Genomic DNA, 26,511 nt, shown 5'->3' with positions numbered 1-26,511 from the left:
CCGGCCTCGAGCGAGGGCAGCGAGCCATCTCCCGAGCTAGAGCTCCGCGAGGCTGCTCAGGAGGTGAGGCACCTGCGAGGGCAGCTACGGGCACACGCTGCCACCCTGCGCGGGGCAGGCTGCCAAGCGCCCTTACCTGTGATGATGTCTTCGATGGCCCCGTCCTTGCCCTCGTACACGTGCCTGTTGTCCTTGACCTGCCGCCGCCGGAGCTCGGCGATGAGCTCCTGCTGCTGCCTCTTGCTCTTGTGCGAAGGAGACTGCGAGCCAACAGAAAGGGGGTCAGGGAGGCCGGGCCTCCAGGCACCGCGCTGCTCTGCTCCCCAGCCGTGGAAACGCCAGTGGAGGAAACACAGGCACGCGCKAACTCACACCGCGCAGAGAGCAAGCCCAAAGTCACACGCTCCCCTGCCCGCCCGGCTCTTCGCCTTTCTTGCATTTGTATTTGCTTTCTAGGCCTTACTTCTCATCACCCAGGAGCGAAACACCAAGCTTTGGCCTCTGAAAAGCTTTCCCAAGCTAGAAGAACAGGCTTTCCCTCCCCAGAGCACGAGCAAGCTGGGATTAAAGATCCCTGCTAAGAGCGGGAGCTGCGGGAGCCACGGGAAATGATTTTCTAGCAAATGTAAAGCTCAGAAGGCAGCATGCTAGGGAGATTGCTGCTCAAGAGCGAGTGGAGTTCAGGGTCTGCCAGGCTGTGCCAGCTCTGCGGAGGCGCTGCGGCGGCCGTTTGTGAACCATGGGCACACTCCACAGCTTGAAAGACTTGCTGTTTGAAGACCCGGGGTTTTTCCCCTCCATAAGAAGAAAACTTGCAGAGCCCGCACTCCTGTGCAACTAAATTCTGAAGTTCTTACACCGAGCTGGGTATTTCTGATAATCAGGACAGTGTCTGGGTCCAGTGTGAGGGCTCATGTCAAAGCAGTGTGGTACCTTTTGGTCCTGTTGCTCCATCAGTGCTTCTTGTTCCATCAGTTTTTCCATTAAGGCCTGTTCCTGCTTTTTTCTCAACTCATTCTCTTCTTCTGCTTGCTGTTTATGACACAGAAAGAAAAAAGAGGGTTACAGCTTCCAATTTCTACAGACACAGGGATTCTGAACATCACAGATTATCTCTTGCTACCGCCAGGCCTTCCAAGCAAGCAAGTGTGGAGCAGAGCAACAGAAGCTCCCTCCAAACAGACTCTGTAAAAGCAGGGCTGGGGGAGACTTCCCGAGCCCTGCAACGCATCCTCCCCCAGCCCCAAAGCACAGGCGAAGGACGAATTGTCCCAGGGGCCGGAGCTCTGCGGGTGCCCCGGACAAGCTCCGTGCGGCACTGGAGCTGCCGAGGGCTCAGCTGTCCGGGGCAGGGGACACCTGGGGGGCCCAGCCCCCCCGAGATGCCTGCACTTACCTTGTAGGCTTTCACAAACCGGACAAACACGGGGAAAAACACCGACGGGGGGGTGGTCTTGGGGTTCTCCCCGAAGTACTTCACAGCGTCGTCGAAGGCATCCTGCAAGAAGCACCAGGGCTGTTATTCCAAGACAGAGGCCCTGCAGCTACCACAGAARAGGGTGCAAAGGGTCTCCCTGTGCACACACAGCGCGTTCCCCCCGAAGGACCGAGGGCTGGGACCCCACAACCAATGCAGTATTTCATACTTTCAAAGCAACGCAGAGGAGATCCCGGGGGATCCACCATGGCCTTGGCCAACATATGGCTACAGGGCCTATGTTGGCTCTGGCAGGAAGCACCTCTGCACAGAGCTGCTTTTCTCAGCTGTGGAAACCCCCTTACCAACCACAGAGAACCCAAACACACCTGGGCTATCTTTGCATCGTCCTGCAGTTTCTTTAGCTTTCCCTCGTTGTTCTGAATGAACTCCTTCAGCATCGTGTTGTGGTCGTGCATGCTGTACTCCCGCTTCGTCAGGTCTAGGCCTCTCTGCAGCTCCTTCACGTCCAGSAGGACGTTCTCCAGAGACACTGGGAGACAAAGGGCAGCGCTGCACCCTTCCCGCTGCCGCTCCGCGCCCTGGAGCACGTCGCGGCACAGGGACGTCCCTCACGCTGCGCCCCGGCACTGTGGACATGGCCCTGCAGAGTCCCCTCTGCAGCAGCGACCCCAGCAGCCTTCCGACCCCCGGAATCCCGTCCCCTTTCCCGGCTTCGCTATCCGTGCGGCAGGCGCGGTGCGGGGCCGCGGCGGCGCGCGCGGTACCTGCGGCTGCCTTCTCCACGTAATGCAGCTCGTTGTAGAAGAGCGACACGTGCTGGTACTTCTCCTTGACGACGTTAGAGATGTAGTGCAACAGCGTCTGCTTTCGGTCCGTTGACTTGGTCTCCAGGAGCTGCAGGGAGAGAGGCAGGCAGGAGCTCGGGGGTCTGCGGTCCCCGCGCCCGGCGGCGGCGCCGCGGCCCCGCACTCACCAGGTCCAGGCTCTGCAGCTTGAACCCGTAGACAGCTCCCCGCTTACTGCTGTTCATGTAGTTACCCAGCGCCAGGATTATCTGGAGCAAAGCGGAGCAGAGCGTTAATGGTCACTGCAAACGCGCCGCTTTCCACAGCCCCGCAGCACTTTCCACGTAAGCATCCAGCTAGAGTGTCAGTACTGCAAGGGCAGGAGCTGGTGGGGTTTTTTTTTMAGCTACACAATATAACTAAAACCAGACCTACCTCCAGTATTTTCTTAAGCTTTTGGGATGATTTTATTGAGACGGACGCAGCTATTATTGCGTGAAGTTGCTACAGGTAAACGYAGAAAGAGATCTGGTTAATGCATGTCAAGCCCAAGTGTAAAATCAAATTCTGAATGCTGATATTCTGCAACGAGCCCTGCTTTCTGATCTACACAGCTGGCCCTGGCAGCAATGTTATCCCGTCCTAACACACCAGGATTCCAAAGAATTCATTTGCAGGGCAGATTTACCACGCTCAGAGGTTGTTGAGTAAAATCGTATTTATATTTCAGCCCCTGGGACTGTGGAAGATGGATGAGCCTGAACCAGACGCACTTCAAAGCACTCGGACAGCAGCACTAATAGCCATTTTCCTGATGGCACAAACAACCAGATCTTCATTTAAGCCAGCTTTAAACTTCCACAAGGGTAAAGCGGCAGGACAAGAGGGAGCTCTGAGGTACAAGCTGCCCTATGGGCCCCACGTGTGATGCCCGAGTCCCCCGGGACACACGCACCGCAGGCACAGCACGGTATGTGCCAGCTTTGGAAAACTGCCACTTGACTCACAGAGAAGCCCCCAGCAAATGCCACAAGTGACAGGGAGCAGCAGGGTCGTTTGGAATAACTCAGGACACCTCTGTCACACATCAGAACCATACATCATACATGAGGAGGCTGAGGAGCCGGGAAGCGCGACGGCCACGGCGCGCGGCGTCACGAGCGAGYGCCTCACTCACGGGGGTCAGCATCTGGATGCTCTCGGCAAAGTTGCCTATGAAGGCCATGATGGTCATCTTCTGCATGAGCCTCTCGATCTTGCTGAACTGCATCATGAAGCGGTCCTCGTCGGACAGGTTCTCGATGGGCTTCCGCTCCCGCTCGTAGAGCCGCAGCACCTTCACCTCGTTCTCGGTGGGCAGGAACCGCATCAGGCACTCCACAAAATCCACCGGCAGCGTTTTCAGGTCAAACCTGCGCGAGAGCAGGCCAGGAAAGGCAGCGTTGAGCCCAGCAGCAGCAAAGCCCAAGCAGAARCCGCCACTGCCTAATGATGCCAGCGAGGGAGCTGCAGCCTGCAGAGACGGGCTCCGTCTCGCGGAGCCAGGCAGCAGCCTTTTATTTAACTGGGCCAGAGCAGTCCTGTAACCCTGGCAGCTGGACCTGCGTCAATCTGGCAGCAGCCTGGCATCACCATCCTCACCAGGCTACACAATCTTGGTGCTAAAATCCACATTTTTGGGGATATTCTTCTGCTGACAAGTGACAGATGTTGGCCACGGCCCCAGGTACTAACTGCTTCTGGGTTAATTTAGGCAGAGCTCTAAGGAGCAGGAACATTGCTGCTCTGTCCCAGGAACCACTAGAGCAGGTGAGGGATGAATCGTGTCACCAGGTCCCAAAGATTCAAGCAGCTAAGACCCGGTCAGCAGGATGGGAAATGGCAAAACGCCGCCCTGCTCCTGCACCTCGTGTCCACTTGCATCAGATCTGTGTGTGGCACTGAGGGCCACTACACACATCTAATCCTAGGCAAAACCCTTCCAGTGCGCTTGGATTAAACTTGTACTTTACACGACAAACTATAACGGTGTTCCCTAGTCCTGATTTTTAAGTGTTCGTTGTAACAGAAAGCACTGGGTAAACATAATCAGAGCTGCCATACRCAGTCCCACACTGCGGATAAACATGAATTAGCTGCTCTAATAAAGGAAGTGCTAATTTGTTTAGCCTCTGTAGTGATACAGTGACACAAAMCTGCAAGTCAACACATTTTAGTACCAGGGAATCTGATTTGTGGACGCTCAGAGCAGTTCCATCCTTACACTTGGGTTTTTTCCAACCACAAAAACATATATATCAACTGCCAATTCAGAATCATTCCACTTAGCAAAAAGCYGAGTAAATCTTAAATATAATTCCTTTGCTGACAAGTGTTTTACTTACACGTGAATGGCTTTGCATATTTCATCCGCTGTCTTTCCAGCTTTCCTTAAAGTAATGGCAAGATTTTTGGCCCGGTTTGCATCCAGTAACGTGACTTTGTTCGAGCCTTTCTGTGTTATCTTTTGCTTGCTCGAAGTAAGATCAATGGCTGGCCCTTGGGCTTTTGTTTTGAATATTTCTTCAAATTCATCCACGTTTAAGTCCTAAGAAGAGAAGACAACGATGCACCCACTGCACGAGGCGCTGCAGCCGGCGCCGCGCTGCGGGAACGCAGCCTCCTACCTCCAGGATCCTCTCGTCATCGATCTCGTTGAAGACCGTCCCGTTGATCTGGTTGGGCTTGAGGGCCACCCAGTTGAAGACGGGCATGCGGAACTTGGTCTTGATGGGCTTCTTGATTTTCACAGCTAAAGACACGAGAGGGAAGGACGTGAGGAGCGCCCCGAGACCCCCGGTGCACCCGGACGCGGCCTCAAGCGGGCACTGCAGCACTGCAGGAACAAACCAAGCAAACCAAGTCAGCTGCTGCAAAACTGGGACGTTCCCTAGCGCCATCAATAAACRGGTTACCCCAAAATCGCTTAACCGTTTTTTTTCCAGGCCATGAACAGGAAACAGAAGCAAACCCTGGGTCTTCCTCTCCAATGCAGGAAGCAAAGGCGSCTTCGTCTGCAAACCGGGACCGGCCCGGACGCCTGGGCCCCGCTCGCAGCACTGCTGGGTACCAGCCCCCAGCCGAGGATCGTTAGCATCCAACGTACTGCAATTACTGCTCTCTCCTCGAAACAACTCCCCAGTGCTGCCCRCCCCACCTGCAGCTGGAGGCACCTTGCTAATTTTTTGCCCTTCTGTGCAGATGCTGCAGGTTTGCCCTAAGTTCAGACGAGGGCCAGTTTCCCCTGCTGCAAAGCACTTGAGCAAATACTCATTTTACCTTCCCGGTGACTTTATGCACTGGTTTTGCAGGACACAGAGCATCGTTTCAGGGAACACTCCCTGCTTGTGCACGGGAGTGGGAAAATGCTGAGCACATTTCTCTCGCTTCCTCATTCAGTTTTCAAACCAAGAATKCACTCGTGTGTTCTTGTGCCTTTTGTGCTTGTGCTCATTTTGCAGGGACCTTCTAAAGAATAAATTACCGGCGAGAGCACGTATTTGCCACAAGGAGCCGTAGTGCACACCAGGAACACACACGCAGTGAAACTGCAGCCGGAGCGTTTCGAGCACTGCACCCGTCCAGCTGGGAGCCAAACACGAGAGAGCAGTTTCYGTGAAGCCAAAGGAACCGCAGCTTCACTCTGCTTTGGCAAGGTGGCTACTCCAAAATAATTCTTAACATATGAAAAGAAATTGGTTTTCTTTGGGTTTTTTTGTTTTTTTGGTGCAAACACCCATGAATAAACATTTTCAGCTAATGCATACATTGGAGCAGTTTATTAACTGTTCCTGCATTATTTTAGGAGAGCAAAGGGAGGGGAGTGCACCGTGTGCCCTGCTTCTGCTGCAGCTAACGCAGATATTGCAAACACCCCCTTCCCTGTCCCGGGGACAGGGTGACTGCGCTGCGTGCGGGGGGCACCCCCGGCCGCTCGGAAACGACCCAATTTTGAGTAGTTTGAAGAGCCCCGTTGGGAAGGCTCAAGGGAAAGCGCACAGGCGCGTTTCTTGCTGAACTGCTTTGCTGCCCTGGCTGGTGCCCTGGCCCCGTCGTCCCCGAGCTTCGTAGCCCCCAGACCCCTGCCCACCCATGTGCCCCCTGCCCGCGCAACCCGGGGGTCCCAGCACAGGCACGAGGGGAACGCGCCGAGGGGCTCGATACTTAGCAGGGAGGAACCTACAGAAGAGCTTGATGGGCCCATCTTCCCGGGGAGCAGGAAGAACAAGGGAAGAAAACGTTAGTGAAGGTTAGAGCAGCATCGTTCGTGACTCCAGCCTCATCCCATTGCCCTGCAAAGGGAGCCTCCTGCGCGGCTGTATCCCCCAGGAGCCGTCACCCTCCGTGCTTTCCGACCCCAGGCAGGGCAGAGGTTCCCAGGGGAGCCACGCAACCAGTCTGCTATTTTTAATAATAATCAAGAACCTCAACTCTCGCCGCGCTTTTGTCCTTTCACTTTTTCTTTTTTTTTTTTTAATACACCCCTTACATCATACTTCCATGGTGGTTGCTCTATCAGGGAAGTATCTAAAGGCAGGAACACTCAACCGCCTTTCAAAGCAGCGCTGTTAATCAGAGCTCCCCAGCCTCTCCGGGGCTCTTGAGACGAGGGGTGTGAAGCCAATTAACAGCCACTTGCTGCCCGTACTTGGCCTGTGACAAAGAGTGCACTGAAATACGATTAAAGCTGGCCAGGAAATCTTCCTTTCATCCAAAAAAAATCAGAACAAGAAGTCTGCCGTTCCTTGCCCAGATATTTCTTCATCGTACTCTCAAAAGAATTTGAACCCATGAAACTTTTGGGGGTTTTCAAAGCTTCTTCTTTTGTCTAAAGCCATAAGTGATCACGTTGGAAAAATATTTCTGGAAAAGGCTTCAGTTTCGCTGAAGAAGCCACCTCTCCTAAGGCCAAACCTAAGCCRGCTATTTGACAAATGCACTTTTGTTTTTAACTCCCTCCGTACGAGATGCCGGCTGCTGCTGAGGCGCGTGAGGAGGCGCCGCGCGTCGGGGCGTCCCCTTGTCCTCGCGGCCGCTCCCGAGCAAGGCGCCCCGCGGCCGCTGTACCTGCGAGTCCTGAGTTGAAGACCACGGTGGGAGAGGTGCCGGGCAAGGGGGGAGCCGAGGGCGGCGGCGGCGGCGCCGCGGGAGCCGCCTCCAGGGCCGGGCCTGGCAGAGGCGGAGGTGGTGGTGGTGGCGGAGGCGGCGGCGGCGGCATCGGCGCCGACACGGGGCCGTTTTGCACTGGGAAAGGGAAGGAGAAGAGGTTTTCCCAGGGAGCATCCACGAGCCCGCAGGAGGCGGCGCGGCGGGAAGCGGCAGCCGGCGCGGGAGAAGGGATGCACGGACGGCAGGTGCTGAACAGCTGCCYGAGGGAACGGCACCGATCCGGCTCCACAGGCACGGCTCCGTTCCCTGCATCCACACCCGCAAGCCACCTGTGCCGCGAGAGGGGCCCGTGGAGCGCCATCCCACGCGTGCAACACCCCTGCCTGGGCCTGCTGGCACCGTGTGCCGGTGCGACGGGCTGCCGCGGTGCCACCAACCCCCTGTCCCAGCCAGGCCTCCTCCTCACGTGCCACCAGAGCGCTCCTCACCCGCCTCGGGCGCCGCCGCTGAGGCTGGCAGAGGTGGCGGCGGCGGCGGCAGCGGCACCGAAGACGCGGCCCCGGCGCCTGCCGCGACACTGGTGCCGGCCACGGCGTCCGCCCCTGCGGGCAGCGCGCCGGCAGCCAGCGCCACGGGCAGAATGGAGATGTCCCCATCACCCTTCTTCTGGATTTTGATGGTGCCCTGCTTCTCCAGTTCGTGGATCTTTTTCTCCAGCGTTGACTGCCGCTGGATGGCCTCCTCTTTTTCTTTGACCATCTTCCTCAGCGTATGAACCTGGGTATTTGCGTCTTTGTAGATTTCCTAAGAATGCCAAGAAACAAGTTATTATTTTAACTTGGTATTAATTGGTGCTGCCAAACCCAGAATACCAATACTAGGAACAGAGGAGCAGCTCCATAAAGGACTGCACACTGCACCCAGTCATTATCCAGCAACAAGTCCCGATGCAAACCATAAATCCTCATTTGTGAGGAAGAATTCCGTTTGCATTTTCCCATGCTAGCRCTAAGGCTGGAGCAGTAATGAGTCCTATGGGAAATTATGTCTGCGGACACCCACTCCTGGGAATACAGATTTTTTATCACTGCTTTTTTATAATGCCTCCCATTATGCTAATCTTAACTATATGGTGCAGGTATGCTGCCTGCATTTTCMCCTGTGGCACAGGCTGCCTGATGTCTTGCTGCCTGCTCTGCCTGTGGGCASCTGTTGCTCCATAAAGCAGAGCAGGATCAGAGCTCCTAACCTAGCAGAGAGGTTGTTCCGGCAAGGATCCGGGGCACACATTCACAGGAAGGAAGCCCAGAAGCAGCCACACTTCAGGGCAACACTTGGGCTTAAAAGTTACCCAATATTATGTTAATAATTTGTGTTACTAAAATCGTACATGGCGAAGCAAGGAGTCTGGCTTGTGTAKGGGAAGCAGGCTGAGGGTGCCTGTACCCACACCAGCCCTTGATCCCTGAGGCTGCTGTGCAGGCAGACTGTAAAAGACTCCAGCCCACCTCTAATTTTCCCCCAAAGCCAACGGCACGTGGAAAACTCCATGCAGGAATAGCCACAGTGCTCGGTGACAGGACAGGGCCATCCAGTTCACTGACCTGCTCATGCATGCGAAGAGTTACCTGTCCATTTTTCTGCCTGCACACACAAAAATCTATCTGCAATCTATGCTGCAAAGCTAGCAGAAACAGCTCAGTGCATTTAAAACCTTCACTCTGCGCTAAACACAAACTGCATTGCAGATCCTGCTGCTGAAACGTGGCACCTGGCCACAACTTTACCCCTGCACTCACCCGAATCACATCCAGTTCTTTGTTTCTCTGCATGAGCTGTTTTTCCAGTTCCACAATCTTTGCCATTGCTTCATTCTCCGTATCTTGGAGTTTTTCAGATAACTGTCATCCGAAAGAGAAATAAATTATATAATGAATGATAACAGTTTTCTTAACCAGAATGAGATGTGACAAATAATTATTGCTATTCCACCAAATCCAGGAGCACGTGTAGGAAGAGCCCAGACCTCGGGCAGTGGGGAGCCCTGCTCCCCATGAACGTGGTCCCTCAGCCACGGGGGATCCCACAGGGGATCCTGTCCCAGCAGGACATTCTGCTCTCCCATAAAGCCAGAAAGAACTCAAAACACRGTGATTCCCCACAAACCTAAGCCCGAGCCCAAACCCCCCAGATCGCACGACGGAGTGTCTGTCAGTCCTGCGGGGACAAGGCCAGTCCACATAACAGGAGACCGGAGTAGTGAAAAATTTGCCACAGAAGCACATGAAGGTTCTGAGCACCTCAAGCTGCAGACCTATTAAGCAAACTGCCATTTTTCTTAAATCATTTTTCTCAGCAGAAGAGCACCTCACAGGGCCATATATGGTATAGCGACAACCTTTAAGACTAAACTTACTCTAAGGGGTATAGAAATACATCCTTTATATTAGTCATATAGGAGTGGGAACAGAATGACTCTTTTACAATTTTCTTTTTTAACAGTGGAAAATAATTTCATTTCAAACAGCAGGGAAAAGCTGTGCCTGCGTGAACAGCGCGAGGTTGCAGCCCTGGGTGCTGAGCCCTTCCCTGCTGGCATCCAAGCCAGCGCAGCACGTTACCCACCCTGTGCCCACCCTGCTTCGGCCTCGGCCGTGTCCCGCTGCCCGGGATGGCACCGGTGCCCACGCGCAGCAGCTCCTGCCTCCGCAGCCTCCTCCTGCTTTCCCCARCGCCAGGAACTGTGCAGGATGGGGCTCTATTTACAGCATGGAGCTGTATCAGCTCTCTTTATTGCACCGTATTGCTCAGGAATTTGCAATTTATATGKAAATTAGTTTTCCCAGTCTTAAGATAACTCTTTACAGAGGTGCAGGGCACTAAGCGATCCCATCTGGAAGCGCAACGCAGCTGAAGCTACCCAGCTACCTGAATGGAGGGTATCTCCCCCAACATAACTACCCATAGGACAAAAGCAAACGGCCTCAAGTTGCGCCAGGGAAGGTTCAGGTGAGAAACTAGGAAAAATTTCTACAGGGAAAGGGCAGTGAAGCACTGGACAGGCTGCCCAGGGGAGTGGTGGAGTCACCGTCCACGGCAGTGTTCAAAAAACCTGCAGATGAGGCCCTCAGGGACACGGTACAGCGGGCATGGGGTGGAGGGGYTTATGCTTGTACTCTRCGATCCTGAAGGTCTTTTCCAACCACAGTGATTCTGTGATGCTATCGAGGTACTTGCGTGCTGCAGCAATGGCCACGCAAGCCTTTGGCAGGCAGCAGGGGCCAAAGCTCCCTGACACACACACAAAGTCCTATAGAGTCCCAGCAAACTATTTTTTAAGAGCACAATAAGCTGCGCATCCATTAACTATGTGAATATGAGGTTCAAAAATACGGCTCACATTGTGACTTTAYGAGGTTTCGGTATGCTAACAGAAGCACAGTCCCAGCAAGGAACTGCAGTGAAACCAAGATCTAACATCATTCTGCTCCCAATATGATGTTAATTTGTATAAAGAAGTGCCTAGCCCTGTCCACTGCTGTTAATTTAAAAGCATGTCTACAATTAAAAAAATAAAGAAAACCAGAAGTGCAATTTTTCAAAAATAAAAGCCCTCAATGCTGAGGAAGCAGCGGCACATGGATCCATAAAGAGAGCACTCAGCAAGTTTACCTGCCTGAGACCCAGAATGTCTTCATGGGCAAGTACCTCATTCTTCCCCATTAAGAGGGAATAATGTCATCCAGAGGCTTCTTTTAGGCAAATACTCCTCTCACCCAGAGGCTCTACCCCTGGCCAAGCCTCTACTTTCCTCACCCAGAAGAAACCGGCAATCCCAAAGCATTAACGTGCAAGCTGCAACAGCAGCCTCCCGACGGCTTCAAAGGCAAAGTGACCTCGGCTTTGTACTAACATGAGAAATATTTTCTTCCAGTTCTTCAACTCTTTCCAAGGCAGCGTTCTTGGTTTCAGCATCCTCCAGCAAAGCTCCCACATCAAAAACGTTATCCAGGTAGGCCTGGATTTGCACCTGCAGCTTGTCACTCTCAGTGTGCTTAAGTTTCTGCAAACGCAAGACGAGAAGAGAGTCACTCAGCAGAGGCGGAAGCAGCGGAATTGCACGGGGTGAACGCGGTGGGAGCTCAGGCCATTTCCATCACCTAGAAAAACGCCTAGTATTTTAGCATTAGCAGGGATCGTAAGCAACAACCAGGCTTCTACAAAGAGGAGCGAACGTGCCGAGCTTTGCCATACCACCCGCCGTGCCCCCCCAGGCACCCCTCGCGCACGCGGGCGCTCCGTGCAGGCAGCAGCCRTGCAGAGGGCAGCGGGGGCGGCTCCATCCCTCGCGGCCCCGGCACTGCCGGGGAGAACCGGAGGGAGAAACACAAAGAGCAAAAATGGAAAGTTTCTTTTTAGAGAGAAGAGCTTTCTTTTTAATAACCCTTTCCCACAGGAGGCGGGAAGATTTCGGGCTGTCCGGAGAAAGGACTAAGCAAAATCCAAAGCAGCGTTTTTCCAGGCGGGAGCCGTTTCCAGAGCCCTCGGGCCGGGCTCCACTGCAGAGCGCAGCGCTGCTAGCCCTTCTCCCAGGACCAGCTCTGCTTCGTTACGGCCACATCTTGCCTTGCTGCAAGGGGACGCGAGCCCCGGCACGCAGCCAGCACCCAAGGGCACCGCACGGAACAGGGGACGCCCCGCTCTGCTCTGGGCACGTTACCCCCCGGCACCGCGGGCGTGGGACACAAAACCAGCTCGTACTCACGTCCAGATACTCATCCAGGCCCAGCTTCGTGAACTCGTACTGCAGGTGGACTCGGAAGTTCATGTCTTCCACCGAGTGGACAACGATGTTGATGAACTGCATGCAGGCCACCTGTGGGAAGGAGCACCTCGAGGTGAGCATTCCCGCATGGATGCCCTGGGAAGGGCCGAGGGCACCAGCAGGGACAGCGGGAGGCGCGGGGCCGGAGCTGGCACCCTTGAGCAGGCCCCGCTGGGTCAGACCTTAGGCCAGCACACACATTAATGACTACATTTTATTATGTTTACTCTGTGTTCAAACTGAGAGTTGCTATTCTGCGTCTTTTCTTTCAATTCTTGTGCTGGGTTCCAGCTTAGGAGGTTCTTGTCTGTGGCATGAAGGGATAGAGCAGTTCCAAGAGCTTAGTAACGTCTGCGGTGCCCGCACGGCGCTGCCTTGCGGCGCCTGAAAAAGGGCCTGAAAAAGGGAGATGAGTTTTACAACTGGGAAGGACGTGCACAAAGGATGCTTTGTTGCTTGCAGGAAATGTGCTCCCAAGTCTGTGGTTTGGTAACTGAACAAGGGGCCAGGTCATAGGAAGCCAACTGAATCCAAGCACGGGGCAGGAAAGAGAAAGGCTCCGTGGAAAGCGGTCGTGGAGGTGCCGGGCTCTCTCGTTAGCACAAGGCAAGGCCAAAGACTGCTCTGCACAGACAGGCCCAGCGCTCTCTTAGTGCACAGGGACCGACGTGTGCCTGCATTTGTCACTCTCGGCTGCTCCTACAGGGGTTTTGCACTCTCCTTAAGCTGGAATACCTTGTGCTAGTGCAATGCTTATAGGGTTTCCAACAGCACAACAGAGTCCTGCTACAGACACTGCAGCACAAGCCACGTCAAGCATTCAAGGTTACTGCACTAACTTGCAGCAGGTGCCCCAGCCTCGTCCCTCTAAGGGCCACCTGGGGCCCAAGGAGGAGCGATGTCTCGTCCCTGCTCTTAGGCTGAACCCATGTCTTGCAACGACCCTGTCTGCACAGATCAAAAAGGAGCTCCGGGTTTTGAGTCTTTACACCATGGAATTTCCTCTCCAGTTAGGGCAGAGGGGAAGCAAGGTCCTGCAGGACCATCTCTGCACTTGTCCTCAGGCACTGAAGCTACTTGAGTTACTCAAGCTTTAACTTCACACACTGGAGCCTTGTCTCTGGGATCTGCTTTATCCCGTCCTATAGAAATGAATGATTTTGCCTTCTTAACGTAGCCCTGTCAAGATGGGCAGACCCTCCTCCTCCTCCCTGCGTTGGCACAGGGCTCGAGGGCAGCGGCCGCGCTCCGTCCCGCCGCGCTCCGCTCCCAACGGCGTGCGGAGCGAGCCAGGGCCAGATGGTGACAGAAGGAGCAGCTCTGCCAGACCATTTGTCATGGACTCGCTCCCTCTCCTGCCTTTGGGCTTGTCACAGATTCAAGCCCTCGGCAGGTGGAAGCAACCCAAGGATGCAGATTTTTATTAGTATTCGGGCAAGTCCTGAAAAATGTTTGTTTTCAAGCTAATTTCACCGCTGCCTTCAACCTACAGGCTGAGAAAGCTTTGGGGTGGAACAGGCCATGCACACTGATGCTGAGCGTGGGCCTCGGGGCTGCCTGGCCCTGCGTGCACACACGCATTCCCCACCCTCACAACGGGCCACCTTAAATAAAGATGATGCTTTTCTTTAACAAGGGYGTCCAAGGCCTGCAGGAAAACGCCAGCCTTGCTGCTTTAACTCTTAATTCCTGTCAAAGAGACGTCTTTAGCACAAAGAGGCCCTAACAGAAAGGCCCAGGCAGGGAAACCGCCTGCTCCTCTCCTGCTGCACGGTGGCACTGGGTGAGTTTGAGGCTTTCTAAGTGCCTTGCCAGACCCTTGCTTGGAACAGACAGACACAGAAGGGCGTCTCAGGCCGCGTGCACGACGGGTCGGCTCTTCCTCCCCGCCACGACTCCGTGYGCCAGCCGCTGGCAGCGTGCACGCTGCTCACCGCGGCTGCTGCTGGGGCTCCTCCTCCRCTTCTATTTGCGTTGCGCTTCAGGGGAAGTGGAGCTGGTGAATAATCACGCACAGGCACACTGAGGAACTACAAGTGTTGAAAACTGTTATATTTATCTGCAGATAAGGACAGGCAACAGCTGCAATGAGTCTTCCCCACACTTCCTTGTCTGCGATTTTGAGGATGTTGGCACATGTACAGAATACTGCATGGACATCTTGATACCGCAGGTACTGCTCTGCTGCCCCAGAGAAACACACGACCAGAAAGGTGCTTTCCAACCACAGTACCTCATAACAGTTCTTGAAAATAGCTGACACTAGAAGTGGAGGGTATATTAAATAGTTTGGAGTGTAAGGAACTGCATTGTGGTAACTGTAGAGCAAGGGTTGGGAGGTAAATGCAGCTCCTGCTGCGCAGGGCAGAGGGRCAGACCCAGCAGCACTCACCATGAAGTCAATGTTGTTGTCCTCATTTCGGAAGTGCTCCATCAGCTTCTCAAAGCGCTGCTTCTCCCCACARACCTGCAAAAGAACCACCGTGCATTTGTTAAAACGACCTCCAGACAGTGCTAAAACGCCCAGAAAGCCCCTTATCTGCTCAAGGCTTCCTTGCTTGTTAAAGAGATTCTTGCTGTGACCAAGGCAGCGCAGAGCAACACATGTCCCGYCAGGCTACCGGGGCAGGTGCAGTTGTGCAGTGAATCCTGGTGCTCTTTTGTCCCTTGGAAAACCGAACCCCATGCCCAGTGACAGTGCAAACACAAACACGGGGCTCTCAGGTGTGCCAGGGAAGACGCAGCCTCTTTTACAGCCAACAGAGGCTTCCACTGTAATACAATTAGGAAAAAGAGCAAACCATGGGATGGGAGGAGGAAATTATCAGAGGCTACGTGAGCAGAGAGCGTGGCTGTGGCTAGCAGGGCTGCTGAGGGCAGCGCTGGGCTGCCGGCAGGCAAAGCAAGGGGAGCCCCGGGCGGGCGGCCAAACCCCAGCGCTTCCCACCGCTCTCCCCGTTCCAGCCCCAGGTTCTCAGCACACAAACGGCTGCTCCTGGTTGCAGGCCAGGTGCTCCCCGCAGGCCCCATGCTGCACACATGTGTCTTGGAGCGGGGACAGRAGCAAGCGCAGGGTGACACGTGCTGACGCTGCCCTCGGGGCCGGCCGGACCGCACGGCGCCCATGGACACGAGCCCRGACACCAGGGACGGCCGGGAGCACTTCCCAGTGCAAAGCAGGCTCTTCAGGGCACGGCTCTGCTCTTTGCATATGTCTTTACACTGTTTCCCACCAAGAGAGCTCAATTCCGGCTTTCAGATATTCCCCAAAAGGCAAGTCTTTACAAAGAAAGTTGACTTTCCATTTTTAACTGCATCTGTCTTACAGCACCTACACAAAGGTTAAAGCTCTGAGCCGAACCCACTCAGGTCTGCAGGAGATTTTCCACAGAGTTTCATGGGACCTGGTGGGATCGTTAGACTCGCTCGCAACCGGGCAAGCTGGGCTTTCTGCTGCCTCTTGTGAGCACTGAGTAAAGCCCAGTTGTGGGGTGTGTGATACATCTTCCACCACCGCCACGCAAACCTGCCACAGCTGAGTTATTATCCAGGTATTTGTGGTCAGCCCCTGACGTCAGTGGGAATTTTCCCACTGGGTCTGGGCGCGTGGTCACCGAGGCTGGCTAGGCTGGGCTGCCTGGTATCCCTGCCAGCAGGACGGCTCTGTGCAGCCCCGGGAAGCCGAGCACAGCCAGTCACACGCAGCACCCCCGTTACAAGGGCCTTTAAGCGTGCAGAGTGCTCCCAGCTAAGCCTTGCGTACGCACAGTGGAGAGTAAATCCACTCGGGCTCGATCCTGGGCCATGGAAAGGGCTGGGGGGTTGCAGAGACACCAGCCCCTCAGCCTCACGTTGCAGATCTTCAGCYTAATCTCACCGTTTTCTCCATCTCCGTAAGGGCTTCACATGAGCACTGCGCTGCCGGGGGTTGAAGCAGCTCCTGAATGTTTCTAACRAAACCAGGAGCACACGAGCGACTTCTGCTGCAGCCCGGCAGCACCTTGTGGCACAAGAACTGGCCTCACTGACAGAGAAGCTCTCCAAAGCCACCAAGTGTCCACAGACAAACCCCAAATGACCAAAAGCACTCGGGAAAACGTGTCTTGAGCGTTTTGGCCCGACTGCCCTGGTTTGCCAAGTGCACGTGTAGAAGCAAGAGATGAAACGCGCGCAGTGTGAGCGGTGCASAGCATCTGCACACGATCCAGAGCGCCAGCACCCTGTCCTGCTCCGCCGCTGTGTGCATGCGGATCAGGGACAGCTTTGCTGTGAAAAGCTGAAGCTCAGCACCCGTGCACCCATCCGAGCGGCTCCAGACACTGATCCTGCACACCCCCGGGCCCCGCTCACAGAGGGGCTGCCAGGAGCAGCCCTCGTGCCCTGGCCCCATGCCACGCTCCAGGCATCCACCTCCTCCGGGACGGGTACGTCTCCATTCGGGAACAGCGCGCGGCTCAGGAGGCCAAGAAACGAGAGGCTGCAGAGAAGCTGACTCCTGTCGGGAAGAGCCAAGGAGAATACCAGACTCTGGCAGAGATCCAGGAACTTACTCGCGCTGTACGAGTCAAAGACAGCAGCTGCCAGCCAAAATAATTGGATTTCGGAGGCTGACGCTGGGCCTGATCCAGCTCCTGCTCAAACCAAAACAGCCTTCCCTGTGACTGGCACCACAGCCTGCTCCTGTGCACTCACACCTCGAGCCTTCCCTCTCCTCTGCAGTAGACAGGATGATGCTCCAGGACCAACTGCAAGTGCTCATGCTCCTTGTGCTCTCCCCGCTCCCCAAAGCGCTCAAAGTTAATATAACAAAATTAAAACAGGTTCACCTGAACTCTAGGCCACCAGCGCTCTCCTGCTCCCACTTCAGAAAAACTGAAGCTGGACAAGCCCATGTCTTATGGAAATGAACATCCCCATGGTGCATGGGATCATGCAACAGGACTCGGAACGACTGATTTCTGGGAAAATTTAATGTAAATGGTTCCACACRGATGGAAAAGGCTGACATAAACAACTACGAGCTATTTATGGCAGACTAATTCAATTATGGCTGACTGATTAAATTAGGGAGCAACCCTGAGAGCTACAGCCCCATGAGCCCATTGCCAGCCCAGGGGAGAAGCCATCCCCGCGGCCGGAGCGGAGCAGGCAGGAGCAGCAGCAGGAAAAGCAGTGGAGACCCGCGGCTCCCGGCAGGTATTTCACACCGTCGTCACACGCGTCGGTGCTGGAGCTCGCGGTTTCAAGGGACAGTGAGCTGACTTTCATAACGTGAAATAATGTAGCCTGGAAGATTAAAGAGAGCGAAACTACAGACAAAGCCTGAAGATTGGCCAAAGTCCAAGTCAAAAGCTGAAATCAAATCCCACCGCATAAAACCATATGTTGTCGTTTTAATTCCAATACGTTTCCAAGGCCTGTCATTTACATTGAAAGCCTGGTTGCTACCAAGAAAGACTGATATTTCTTTTACGAGCATTATTCAATGTACCAAGACAGACTGAATGGGTTACAACAGCTACAACAAACCCCATCTCCTTTCAGGTTGTGACTTTTTTTAGGTTGCTTTAAGCCCACGTCGTTCCAGAAGAACAATGTGGCTTTATGGAAAACCACCCTGAAGGACTTTTCTTTCGGAAGACCTTGGATGCTAGATACATTACAGAGGTACAATGCAAGCCCATAAGGAAGCAAAAAGATCTGTTATGAAAAACTTGGCGACAATTACGTGCATATGCACCTAACAAGGCTTTCGGGTCACGTGCTCCACATCTGGACCACCCAGGAGCAAAGTCCAAACGAGACAACCCTGGTGCTGTTCCTGTTCTCGGGACAGGACTGCAGTAAGAAGTTCCAGCAAGGCAACGTAACCGGGCGAAAGGGATATTTAAAAATAAATAAATAAAAATTCACATGCAGTGTTAGATACCAAGAGAAAAATCCAGGCTCGCAGAAGGTTATTTCACACCTGCCCCAGGCAGCTATCTCACAAAATGGTACAACACTGAGGTCTGCTGGAGAAGGCAGCTCRAAACTCAACCTGGCCATAAGACGTGGTGATGTGGACCCTGAGGACCTCGCTAGAAGGTTGGCCGTATTTCAGGCTCTGGAGTGAGGGTTTGTTGGCTGATGGTCCAAACTCTGCAAGACACAGTGGCCAGAGCATCGTCCCCTCTGCATCCACGGGGCTGGTGGGGCTACGAGCGTGCCACCAGCTCCGTAGCCTCCTTCCTCGAGCAAAGGAGGAGAAAGAGGGTGACAGCCTTGAGCTAGAAACATATGTTCAAAGAAAAGGCATTCAGAGCCATAAGCTCGCCAGCCTGCGAAACGCATCTTGTGCCTTGCAGCGGCGACGGCCTGATGGTCTCAGAGCCCATGCAGAAACTGCTGCTTACCCCGGAGCTACACACTGCCCGCGACAGCCGAGGCAGCGAGCGCCGAGCTCAGGGCAGGAAAAATAATTATTTTAACGACTAAATCTGAAATATGTAGAGGTTAGCACAGGCTTTGCAATGCAGGAAATCTGTCGGTGCAACTGTTAGAATGATCATGGGGCCACGAGTTGCCCAGAGGTTATTTCAGCCGCTTCCTCCTCCTTCGGGACCCTTCCCGCTTCCCGGAGGGAGCCGGTCTCGCGCGGCGCTCCRCGGGGCTCGCCGCCTTCCCGCGCTTCAGGGAGAGCAAGAGAGCAAYGTTCCCCACGGGTACTGCTAAAATAAGCAGCTCGCTGCTAAAATAAACGGCTATTTAGTGTTTGCTAGGTTAAAATACCTTTTACTTCTCTCCCAGCAGGGTCAAGGCAGTCTCAAATTACTGCTGCAGAAAAGGCAGCAAATCTATTGACGTTTTCTAGCGCYTGCAAGCAGTTGTTTCCCAGTACAGAGTCATTAGAGAGGCCTGTAAGAACAGCTCCAAAATGCTGTTCTCAGCACCGTCCCTCACTCGTGCAAGAGCAAAGCGTGACTCGGAGCTAAGCTGTGTGAAAAAGCTCCTTCCCAGGAACCTTCTGCTCTTCCTGCTGGTCTCTCCTTGCCTTGGGGCAAGATGAGGCGCTCTCCTCAAAGACGTGATTCATCAAGGGGAAAAGCAGCTTATTTCTAATTTTATTTCTAAACACCGAATTTAACTCCCAGCGAAACACGGGTGCACGGAGCAGCCCTGGGGAGCTCACCTGCCCGGYGGGTGTTTATGCAATAAGGAACTTCACGGTGGCACAGGACGCGACGCTGCGCGGGGGAGAGCAGCGTCCTGCAGAGAGCGGCGCCCGTTTCTGGCTGGCTTTTATCAGCTCGCAGCGGATCCCAGGCGATCTTCTCCCCTCCTCAGCTTAGATCTATGTTAATTCTCCTCTTATGCAAGCTGAGCTCAGATTTGAGACCGGTGGAATCTTCAGGTCCTTCCTTGGAGACATTTAGCCATTACCAAATCCGCCCGGATTTGAAATGGAAGTTAGCTAAGAGCTCCGTATGGATTTCTGATGTTGCCTATGAACCTGCTGGTTGAGTGCTTTGAAAGACACTCAAAAACTGTCGTTTTCAGGTCATCTTCAGAAGGGTGAGGAAAGAATTGCTTGAAAAGGAAAAATGTATATATTTTCCTGGTCCTCTAGCAGAGGTTGACAGAGCTTCAGCCCAGGCACCAGCAGCTACCCCAGGTACAGACCTACTGGCCAAGGACTGGGAAGAGCCCCTCTTGTGCCCACGTACAAGTCAGGCATTGCAGAGGAAACAAGGGGACAAGAATAATTTTTGACACACAGCTTAATAACAGGAACATCCTCCATTTGAACGTCCGGACCCCAGCCAGCGCAAAATTGGCCTTTAAAATCATTTTCAAGCAAAAAGTCCTTTTTGATCACAATTCCCGAGCAGATGCAGATCTGCTCTGTCTCTGCAGACTCCCCCGCGCAGCCAAAGCCTGAGAACTAAATTCCATTCTCGTTTGCATAAGGGTAAAGCTCAAAGCCTCATCAAATACTTCATGTTCCTCCTGCTCTAAATGCAAGCAGAATTTGGTCTGAAATACCCTGTTTTCCCTGCTGACTTGATTACGGCGTGAGGTTAGGCTGCAGTTGGGGTTTCTTTTGAAGTTGCCTCCTGGCAGGCAGGCAGAGCAGCAGGATGTGCTCCGACAAGCCTCAGCTACCCCAGCTAGGGCTGTGAGCCCGTGCATGCGGGCAGTGGACTGCAACAACCAGAAACCAGCAGGGAAACATCCACCAAGAACGGGGGGCAAAGCCAGGGTGCTTTAAATGCTGGCACAAGGGAAAGGAGAGGACTTGAAAGGCGAGGAAGGAGCAAAGCCCTTCCCAGGGAGGTTAGGCAGAAGAAGTGGTAAATGGGACCTCTTGCTTCCCCAGGACATGCACAGAGCTCTATCTAGCTCCTTCACGGACTGCTACGAGTGGCATTTCTACTGCAGTCATCTGCCAAACTCCTCCGTAATCCCTAATAGTGTCCTCCCTAATGAGGCATCTTTTTCCTATTATAATGTAGTAACAAGCCATGGAGAACTGAAAACCGGAACAATAACATTGCACTGAGCATGAACACAGTGTTTTTCCCCATTTAAAGAACTCAAATGTTACTGCTGGCTCTTCCATACAAACCCCTTTTGCAAGCACGGCCGCCCTCCCTTTCTCCTGACAAAGGTGCAACCAGAGACAGGGACACGGGGAACTTGCCCGCTGCTGCCAAGGAATAAAGGAGAGAAGGAAATGGAAGCGTCTCATCCCAGCTCTGCACTACAGGGCTGCAGGTGCCGCCCGCTCCGAGCTCAGTCCGATCCCACACGGAGCCGGCCGGGGCGTCGGGAGCTGCACACGGGTATTTACAGTGCATGTAAATCAGGGAGATTMATATCTCTTAATCACAGAGAATTCCCAAAACACAAAAAGCAGAAGAGTTAACGACTTGGCTTCCAGCCACCCGCACTACCCCACTTGCACGCACCGTGTTTATGCCATCCCATCGGGACTCAGCAAGCTGAGCGCTTCTAGACCTGGCCAGACTAGATGTTCTCCTGCATTGATGCACCCGCACATCCCTGCCCTATCCAAAGCAAACCAGAGGAGCAGCTTTCCAGAACTGCATTCCCACACCAGTGTTTCTAAACACTCACACAGGGTCCACAGACCAGTGCGGGCACTGGGCACACAGTTCTGACCTGCCTGAGCTCATATTACCTTCAGCTTGGTCCATGTTTCATCACAGAAACCAGATTCTGTAACTTTCTCACAAATATCCACACAACAGTAACAAAAGGGAGTTCTGCACCCCAAGAGCTTGGGCCCTGAAAAGTAGCAGATCCAACCCAGAACTCCTGTTTCTTCCCTTGAGAATACAGAAAAGCATCTAGAGAGAGAGAAGCCAAGGAAGGTCCTCAGAACTCTTATTTTCCACTTAAGACAGGCTGCACAATCAACCCACGGAAAAGATTTACACCCTGGAGCCACCAGGTCAGGACTCATCCCTTCGCAGAGGTGCACGGAGAGGTGGTGCAAGAGCTGCTGAAATTCCCCAAACCAGATCCTAGCATCCAAGCCTGCTTCTCCCCTCTTAATTCTGGGGACTAATCCTTACCTTGACCACAGCATTAGCAGGAAAGGACACCTTCTCAAAGGCTCAGCCCCAGACAAATTACCATTTAATCAGATCCTGAAAGGACCATCTGCTTCCTTGCAGCTGCAAATAGTTCATGGAAATCCTGCAGGTCTCCTCACTTGACAAAGTTTAGCTGGATGAGAAAGCTGCAGCCTGCCAGGTTTCAGAGAAGAGCACAAAAGCCCCTTAAATCCCACCACAGCAAAGGAACAAACCTCCTTGAAGTTATCAAACGCCGAGAGGATGATCTCGTGCCCTCCTCGGACCAGGCACACGGCGGCCAGCAGCTCCAAGACGAGGGCTTTGGTCCTGCAAGCAAGAAGACACGAGCGTCAGCAACAGGAGCGGGGACGCCGTGGGACGCTCTTCGCAGCCGGCGTCTTCCTCACGTCCAGCAGCCGGCACAGCCCGGCCCCGCAGGACGCACAGTGCCGAGCGCCTTCTGACCCGGGCTGTTTTGGCTCTCCCAGGATCATGCTCCTGTCTGGGCAACTTTTCACCATTTTAATGCGTATCAAACCATGCAAAAATCTAAATTACCGAATGCATATATGGAAATCCAGGCAGACTGGCGTCGGTTACGTGAGCCTGGCAATGGCAGAGCTTGCCAGCTTCCCACAGCTCGCACTCCAGCAGCATTATCTTATTAGATAAGAGGGTAAAAGGGGGGTATTACAACCCCCTGGTCACCACACACCAACCATTAGTCAGCCGTTCTCACAACAAGCAGCCCGTTTCCTCTGAGTCCCCTCTATAATGAATGTGCTTTTGATACCGACCTGCACTTTTCCTTATAGGAATCTGAATTATTTCCTGCGATAATTTACATTATTCACAGCCACAAAAGGATAAGAAGCGGTTCTCTGAACCAAATATAGGCTGCTTTCGCACGTCTTTCCCCTCCTGAGCAAGAGATCTGGGCAAAGGGGTTGCCAGCACCGCCAGCACAGGCGTATTACGGAGGGTGAGAAGACAACAGATTGCGGAGAGGAAAGCCACGGAGCAGCCAGGCTCCTCGTGACGCTGCCAGGGCCAATGTGTCCTCGTGGGCAGCAGCTCCGGCAGGGCTGCTCGGCCCCATGGACTATTAGCAGACAGCAGGATCATGCACACACACACAGAATTAGTGCCATGCTCAAGGGCTTACTCAAACCACGTGTTGCAGAACAAGAGATACCTTCGGGCTTTCTCAGTACCACTGTTGCCTTTGGAAAGCAAGTAAAACGTTCACTTTCCCAGGGAATTTTTAATGGGTCACATTCAGTTCTTACTCGTCACTTTTATTTCCTGCCGTAAGAAGAAAATCCAGACTCTTTCAGACAAGCTCAAGGAGTGTTTGCTATGGGGTGTGTAGGGACAGGCCGGGGACAGGGCCGGCCGTGCGGGGCCGGTGTCAGCGCTCGGGCACAAGCAGAAGGGCCGGCGCTCTGGATTTGCCCTTTGGCTGCTGCTCTGCCCAGCGCGGCGGCACCTCCGGGGCTGCTGCTTCCCCGGGCGCAGAGCCCAGCTCACCCTCAGCTCTCAAAAATCATCACGGGACCAAAACAAAAAAAAAAAGAGGATTTGAACAACAGCAACATTCATTTTTTGCTTTTAGATTATTTTTGTCACTTCTCAAGGCATTTTCCATATCCAGAAAAAGACAGACAATGTATGTAACTGATGAGTTACACTCTGTTAATCACTTGACTTTTCCACGCCTGATTTCCAGGCACGGGACACCAAATGTGACACTCACAGTCATGTTCCCACGTCCTTCCCCTTTACCTCGTGCCCAGGCTTGCTGCTTTAACCCCAAATAAAGGAAGGGAAGGACGCGGTGAGTTCCCGCAGGGCAGGGTCCCGGTGCCGCCCTCGCAGCCTGCGGCACCTCTCCTCTCGCAGCCCCTGCTTCCACCCGGCGCTGCAAACAGCCCCTTCTCGCTTTGCTCCCATCACACACGCGAGGCAGCTCCGGCTGAGCGTGGCTCACAAGGCTCCTCTGCATTTACAAGCCGGGGACCCCAGGGAGCCCAGCGAAGAGGCTTCCCTGCTCCCCAGGAGAAACCACGCGCTGAACTGCTGGTTAGCAGCAAGGTCCCTTCTTGGCTTGGCAGCAGAGCTGCAGTGCTCAAGCGGCTCACATGTACTGACAATCTCAGGAGCTTCTGCAAGCCAGGGAACCGGACTGCAAGCACTCGGCTGTTTGCACCGGACTGCAGGTATACATGTTGATTCAGAAAAGAGGCCAGATTTTTGCTGCAGATCTGTGTATAAACACGCCTGTGAAAATCAGCGACACTACACTCCTTACTTTAAAACCAAGTATATCCTACCTGGGATTCTTGTTGTTCAAACTTAGTGCAATTTCGTTAACGGCATGGGGATGCGACATGACCATATTGAATCCATACTGAAAAGTGAAGAGGAAAATATTGTTTCAGCTTTGAAACTGAAAATATTATTTTTAAATCCAACAAATTACGTAGCTCTGACCAGACGTGGCAGCCTTTCGCACTGCTGCAGGCCAAACGCAACGCGGCCAGGTTTACAGAGTCAGTCAGCACATTTCCCTGTAACCCGGGGCAGAGCACGTACCCCGCGCGGGGCCGGGGCCTCGGCTGCCCCCCTACGTCCCCAGAGCCCCCGAGGGGCCCGACAAGCTGCTCCTGCACCCGCACCAGCACCGACCTCCCTGCCCGTCCTCCCCCTGCTTTCGCTCTGACAACCAAGTGTGTCATTTGCTCTCTGAAGAGGAATTTGCAATTCGGCTGCCAAAAATCTCTTTTTTCCTAATGCACACGCCGACGCGGAATGGCTGCTGCACGCAGCAACTGCAAAAAGACTCTGGGTTTGTTCTCCAAACATGAAAAAAAAAAACTGCTTTGGAAAACAGCACATTGGTTATTACCGTGAGATCATTGTTTGCATCCTTCCCGTTGAAGATAAGAAATCCAAAGACTCCTGGGGAGCTGGTACCACCAAGAGCAGGGTTAACACGTGCGGGGGTGTTGGGACACCTCACGGACTAATCATCAAGGTGTTTGTGATAGGCTTGCTTTGAAGCACCTAACTGTTAGCAGTTACTGGTTTATAAGAAAATCCAAAGTATCTGAAGCTACCTGGGCATGCTGTATAATTATGGCATCCACTGAAGATGAAAGAAGCTCATTAAAATAAGATTAACTTTCATTTCATTTTTTCTCTGACTTGCAGTTACTATAACTGCCCTGCAATAAACTTATCACACTGCAAAACCTTGTGTTTTCCATTTAATATTCTCACTATATTTCCCACAGGTTAGTGCTGAATTAAATTGTGAGACAAACGATAATTTCTGTGGTGTAGGTGCATTTCCAATGAGCGAGGGCATTGCTAAGAGCATTGCACTCATTGCACACAGCACCCAGCCCTGCGTGCGGGTGCTGCTGTGATTCCCACGGGGCTTCCCACGTGCGCAAGGTGAGCTGCATCCTCTGCAGGTGAGGGCTCTGTTACGTGGCTTCCCAATGATGCTGTCTAAAAGTGAATTGGATTTAAACCTCCACGTCACCCCTGCAGTTCACAGCTAAGCTTTCCCCCCACGGCAAGCAATGCAAGAGTTATTGGTCCCGAAGAACTGAAGTGCAAGTACCTGGTAATTCATTATGGCACGTAAACACATGATGCAGACATGAACATCGTCCTTCTTGCTCACTAATCTGGAGTTTTTTAGCGTTCTTCGGCTTGGCAGGGTATTATACCTGCAAACAGAAAACAAGGCTCGTCAGTGACAGGGCTCCTGTTCGGCAGCAAGAGCAAAGCAATGGGCATATTCCTCCATTTGGGGAAAACACAGCACTCGTGCAGCTCTGCAAGACGAACCACGCTGCTTTGCATTATTCTGTATGAGCAACGGCGCAGGCTTTTGATGAAATGAACATGCCAGCAAATGGATTCCCTTCTGCGGCAGCGCGCGGATCAGCAGCAAAGGAGGAGGGCTGAGCTCTCCAGGGCTGAGCTTTCTGAAAGGCCTCCGAATTATTTTAGGAAAATTCAGCCTTTGGGAACTTTCCTCAGAACAGTGGCATTAATTATTTTAATTATAACCTCTAACTGATAAAACCATCTAAAATTAATTAAATAACTGCAAGGAATAAATATGAAGAGAAATCTGTAAATCTGTCATTTCCTTGGCACATCAAGCGGAGCCGACCTCCACGGATGATGCTCCCCTACGGAGCGAGCAGAGGGACGAGCTCCCAGCGTCGCACCGGTCCCTGCCCGCACACAGACCCCCACCTGGGACATCTGCTTTTCCTCACACTCCCACATTCTGGCCTCGAAAAAGCAGGAGCAAAGTGCAAAAATGCACTCGGGGAGAAAGGAAGAAAGGCAGCACGGTGCGTGTGCCATTAAGGGATTCAGGACGTTCCAACGTGCCCAAAGAGCAGCTCCGTGGCGGGAGGATAGAGAAGTTCACCCATAGAGCGATACAGTAAAAGCAGGTCTTCTTCAGAGCGGCGCAGGCACCTCCACCTCCCCGTGCCACCGGTGTCACCTGCACGGCCGCACGGGCAGACTCGGCACGGGCCGCTGGCCAGGAGCTGACCTTGGCTGCAGGAGCGGGCTGCTGGACATCCCCACACACATGCCAGCAGAGGCGTCTTTGCCCTGCTCTGGTGGTCTCACATTAAGCATCTGTTGAGAGCCAAAGCCAGAGATGTTAGACAAGGCTTTGGTCTTACCAAG

At 53.4% G+C, this 26,511-nt stretch overlaps 1 protein-coding gene across 3 annotated transcripts in view; it reads right to left on the bottom strand.

Moving 5' to 3' along the window:
• The window catches only part of FMNL2 (formin like 2), an 86,278-nt gene that overhangs the window by 3,962 nt on the left and 55,805 nt on the right, over nucleotides 1–26,511 (bottom strand). For all 3 annotated transcript variants that reach the window (XM_026038175.1, XM_026038177.1, XM_026038176.1), the window contains exons 7-25: nucleotides 25,415–25,523; nucleotides 24,117–24,193; nucleotides 22,017–22,110; nucleotides 14,592–14,666; nucleotides 12,140–12,250; nucleotides 11,288–11,437; nucleotides 9,174–9,275; nucleotides 7,863–8,178; nucleotides 7,333–7,509; nucleotides 4,893–5,017; nucleotides 4,611–4,813; nucleotides 3,404–3,638; nucleotides 2,662–2,730; nucleotides 2,415–2,495; nucleotides 2,206–2,335; nucleotides 1,807–1,970; nucleotides 1,397–1,498; nucleotides 934–1,032; nucleotides 137–260 (exon numbers count right to left, since the gene is read on the bottom strand). In XM_026038175.1, coding sequence (XP_025893960.1) covers nucleotides 137–260; nucleotides 934–1,032; nucleotides 1,397–1,498; nucleotides 1,807–1,970; nucleotides 2,206–2,335; nucleotides 2,415–2,495; nucleotides 2,662–2,730; nucleotides 3,404–3,638; nucleotides 4,611–4,813; nucleotides 4,893–5,017; nucleotides 7,333–7,509; nucleotides 7,863–8,178; nucleotides 9,174–9,275; nucleotides 11,288–11,437; nucleotides 12,140–12,250; nucleotides 14,592–14,666; nucleotides 22,017–22,110; nucleotides 24,117–24,193; nucleotides 25,415–25,523 — 2,543 coding nt within the window. The remainder of the gene's footprint in view (nucleotides 1–136; nucleotides 261–933; nucleotides 1,033–1,396; nucleotides 1,499–1,806; nucleotides 1,971–2,205; nucleotides 2,336–2,414; nucleotides 2,496–2,661; nucleotides 2,731–3,403; nucleotides 3,639–4,610; nucleotides 4,814–4,892; nucleotides 5,018–7,332; nucleotides 7,510–7,862; nucleotides 8,179–9,173; nucleotides 9,276–11,287; nucleotides 11,438–12,139; nucleotides 12,251–14,591; nucleotides 14,667–22,016; nucleotides 22,111–24,116; nucleotides 24,194–25,414; nucleotides 25,524–26,511) is intronic.

Source organism: Nothoprocta perdicaria, unplaced genomic scaffold, assembly GCF_003342845.1.
Source record: "Nothoprocta perdicaria isolate Ctin4 unplaced genomic scaffold, notPer1 scaffold_203, whole genome shotgun sequence".
Lineage (NCBI taxonomy): Eukaryota > Metazoa > Chordata > Aves > Tinamiformes > Tinamidae > Nothoprocta > Nothoprocta perdicaria.
The sequence above is the reverse complement of the archived record's forward strand: the minus strand, read 5'-3'. Positions and strand labels throughout refer to the sequence as shown.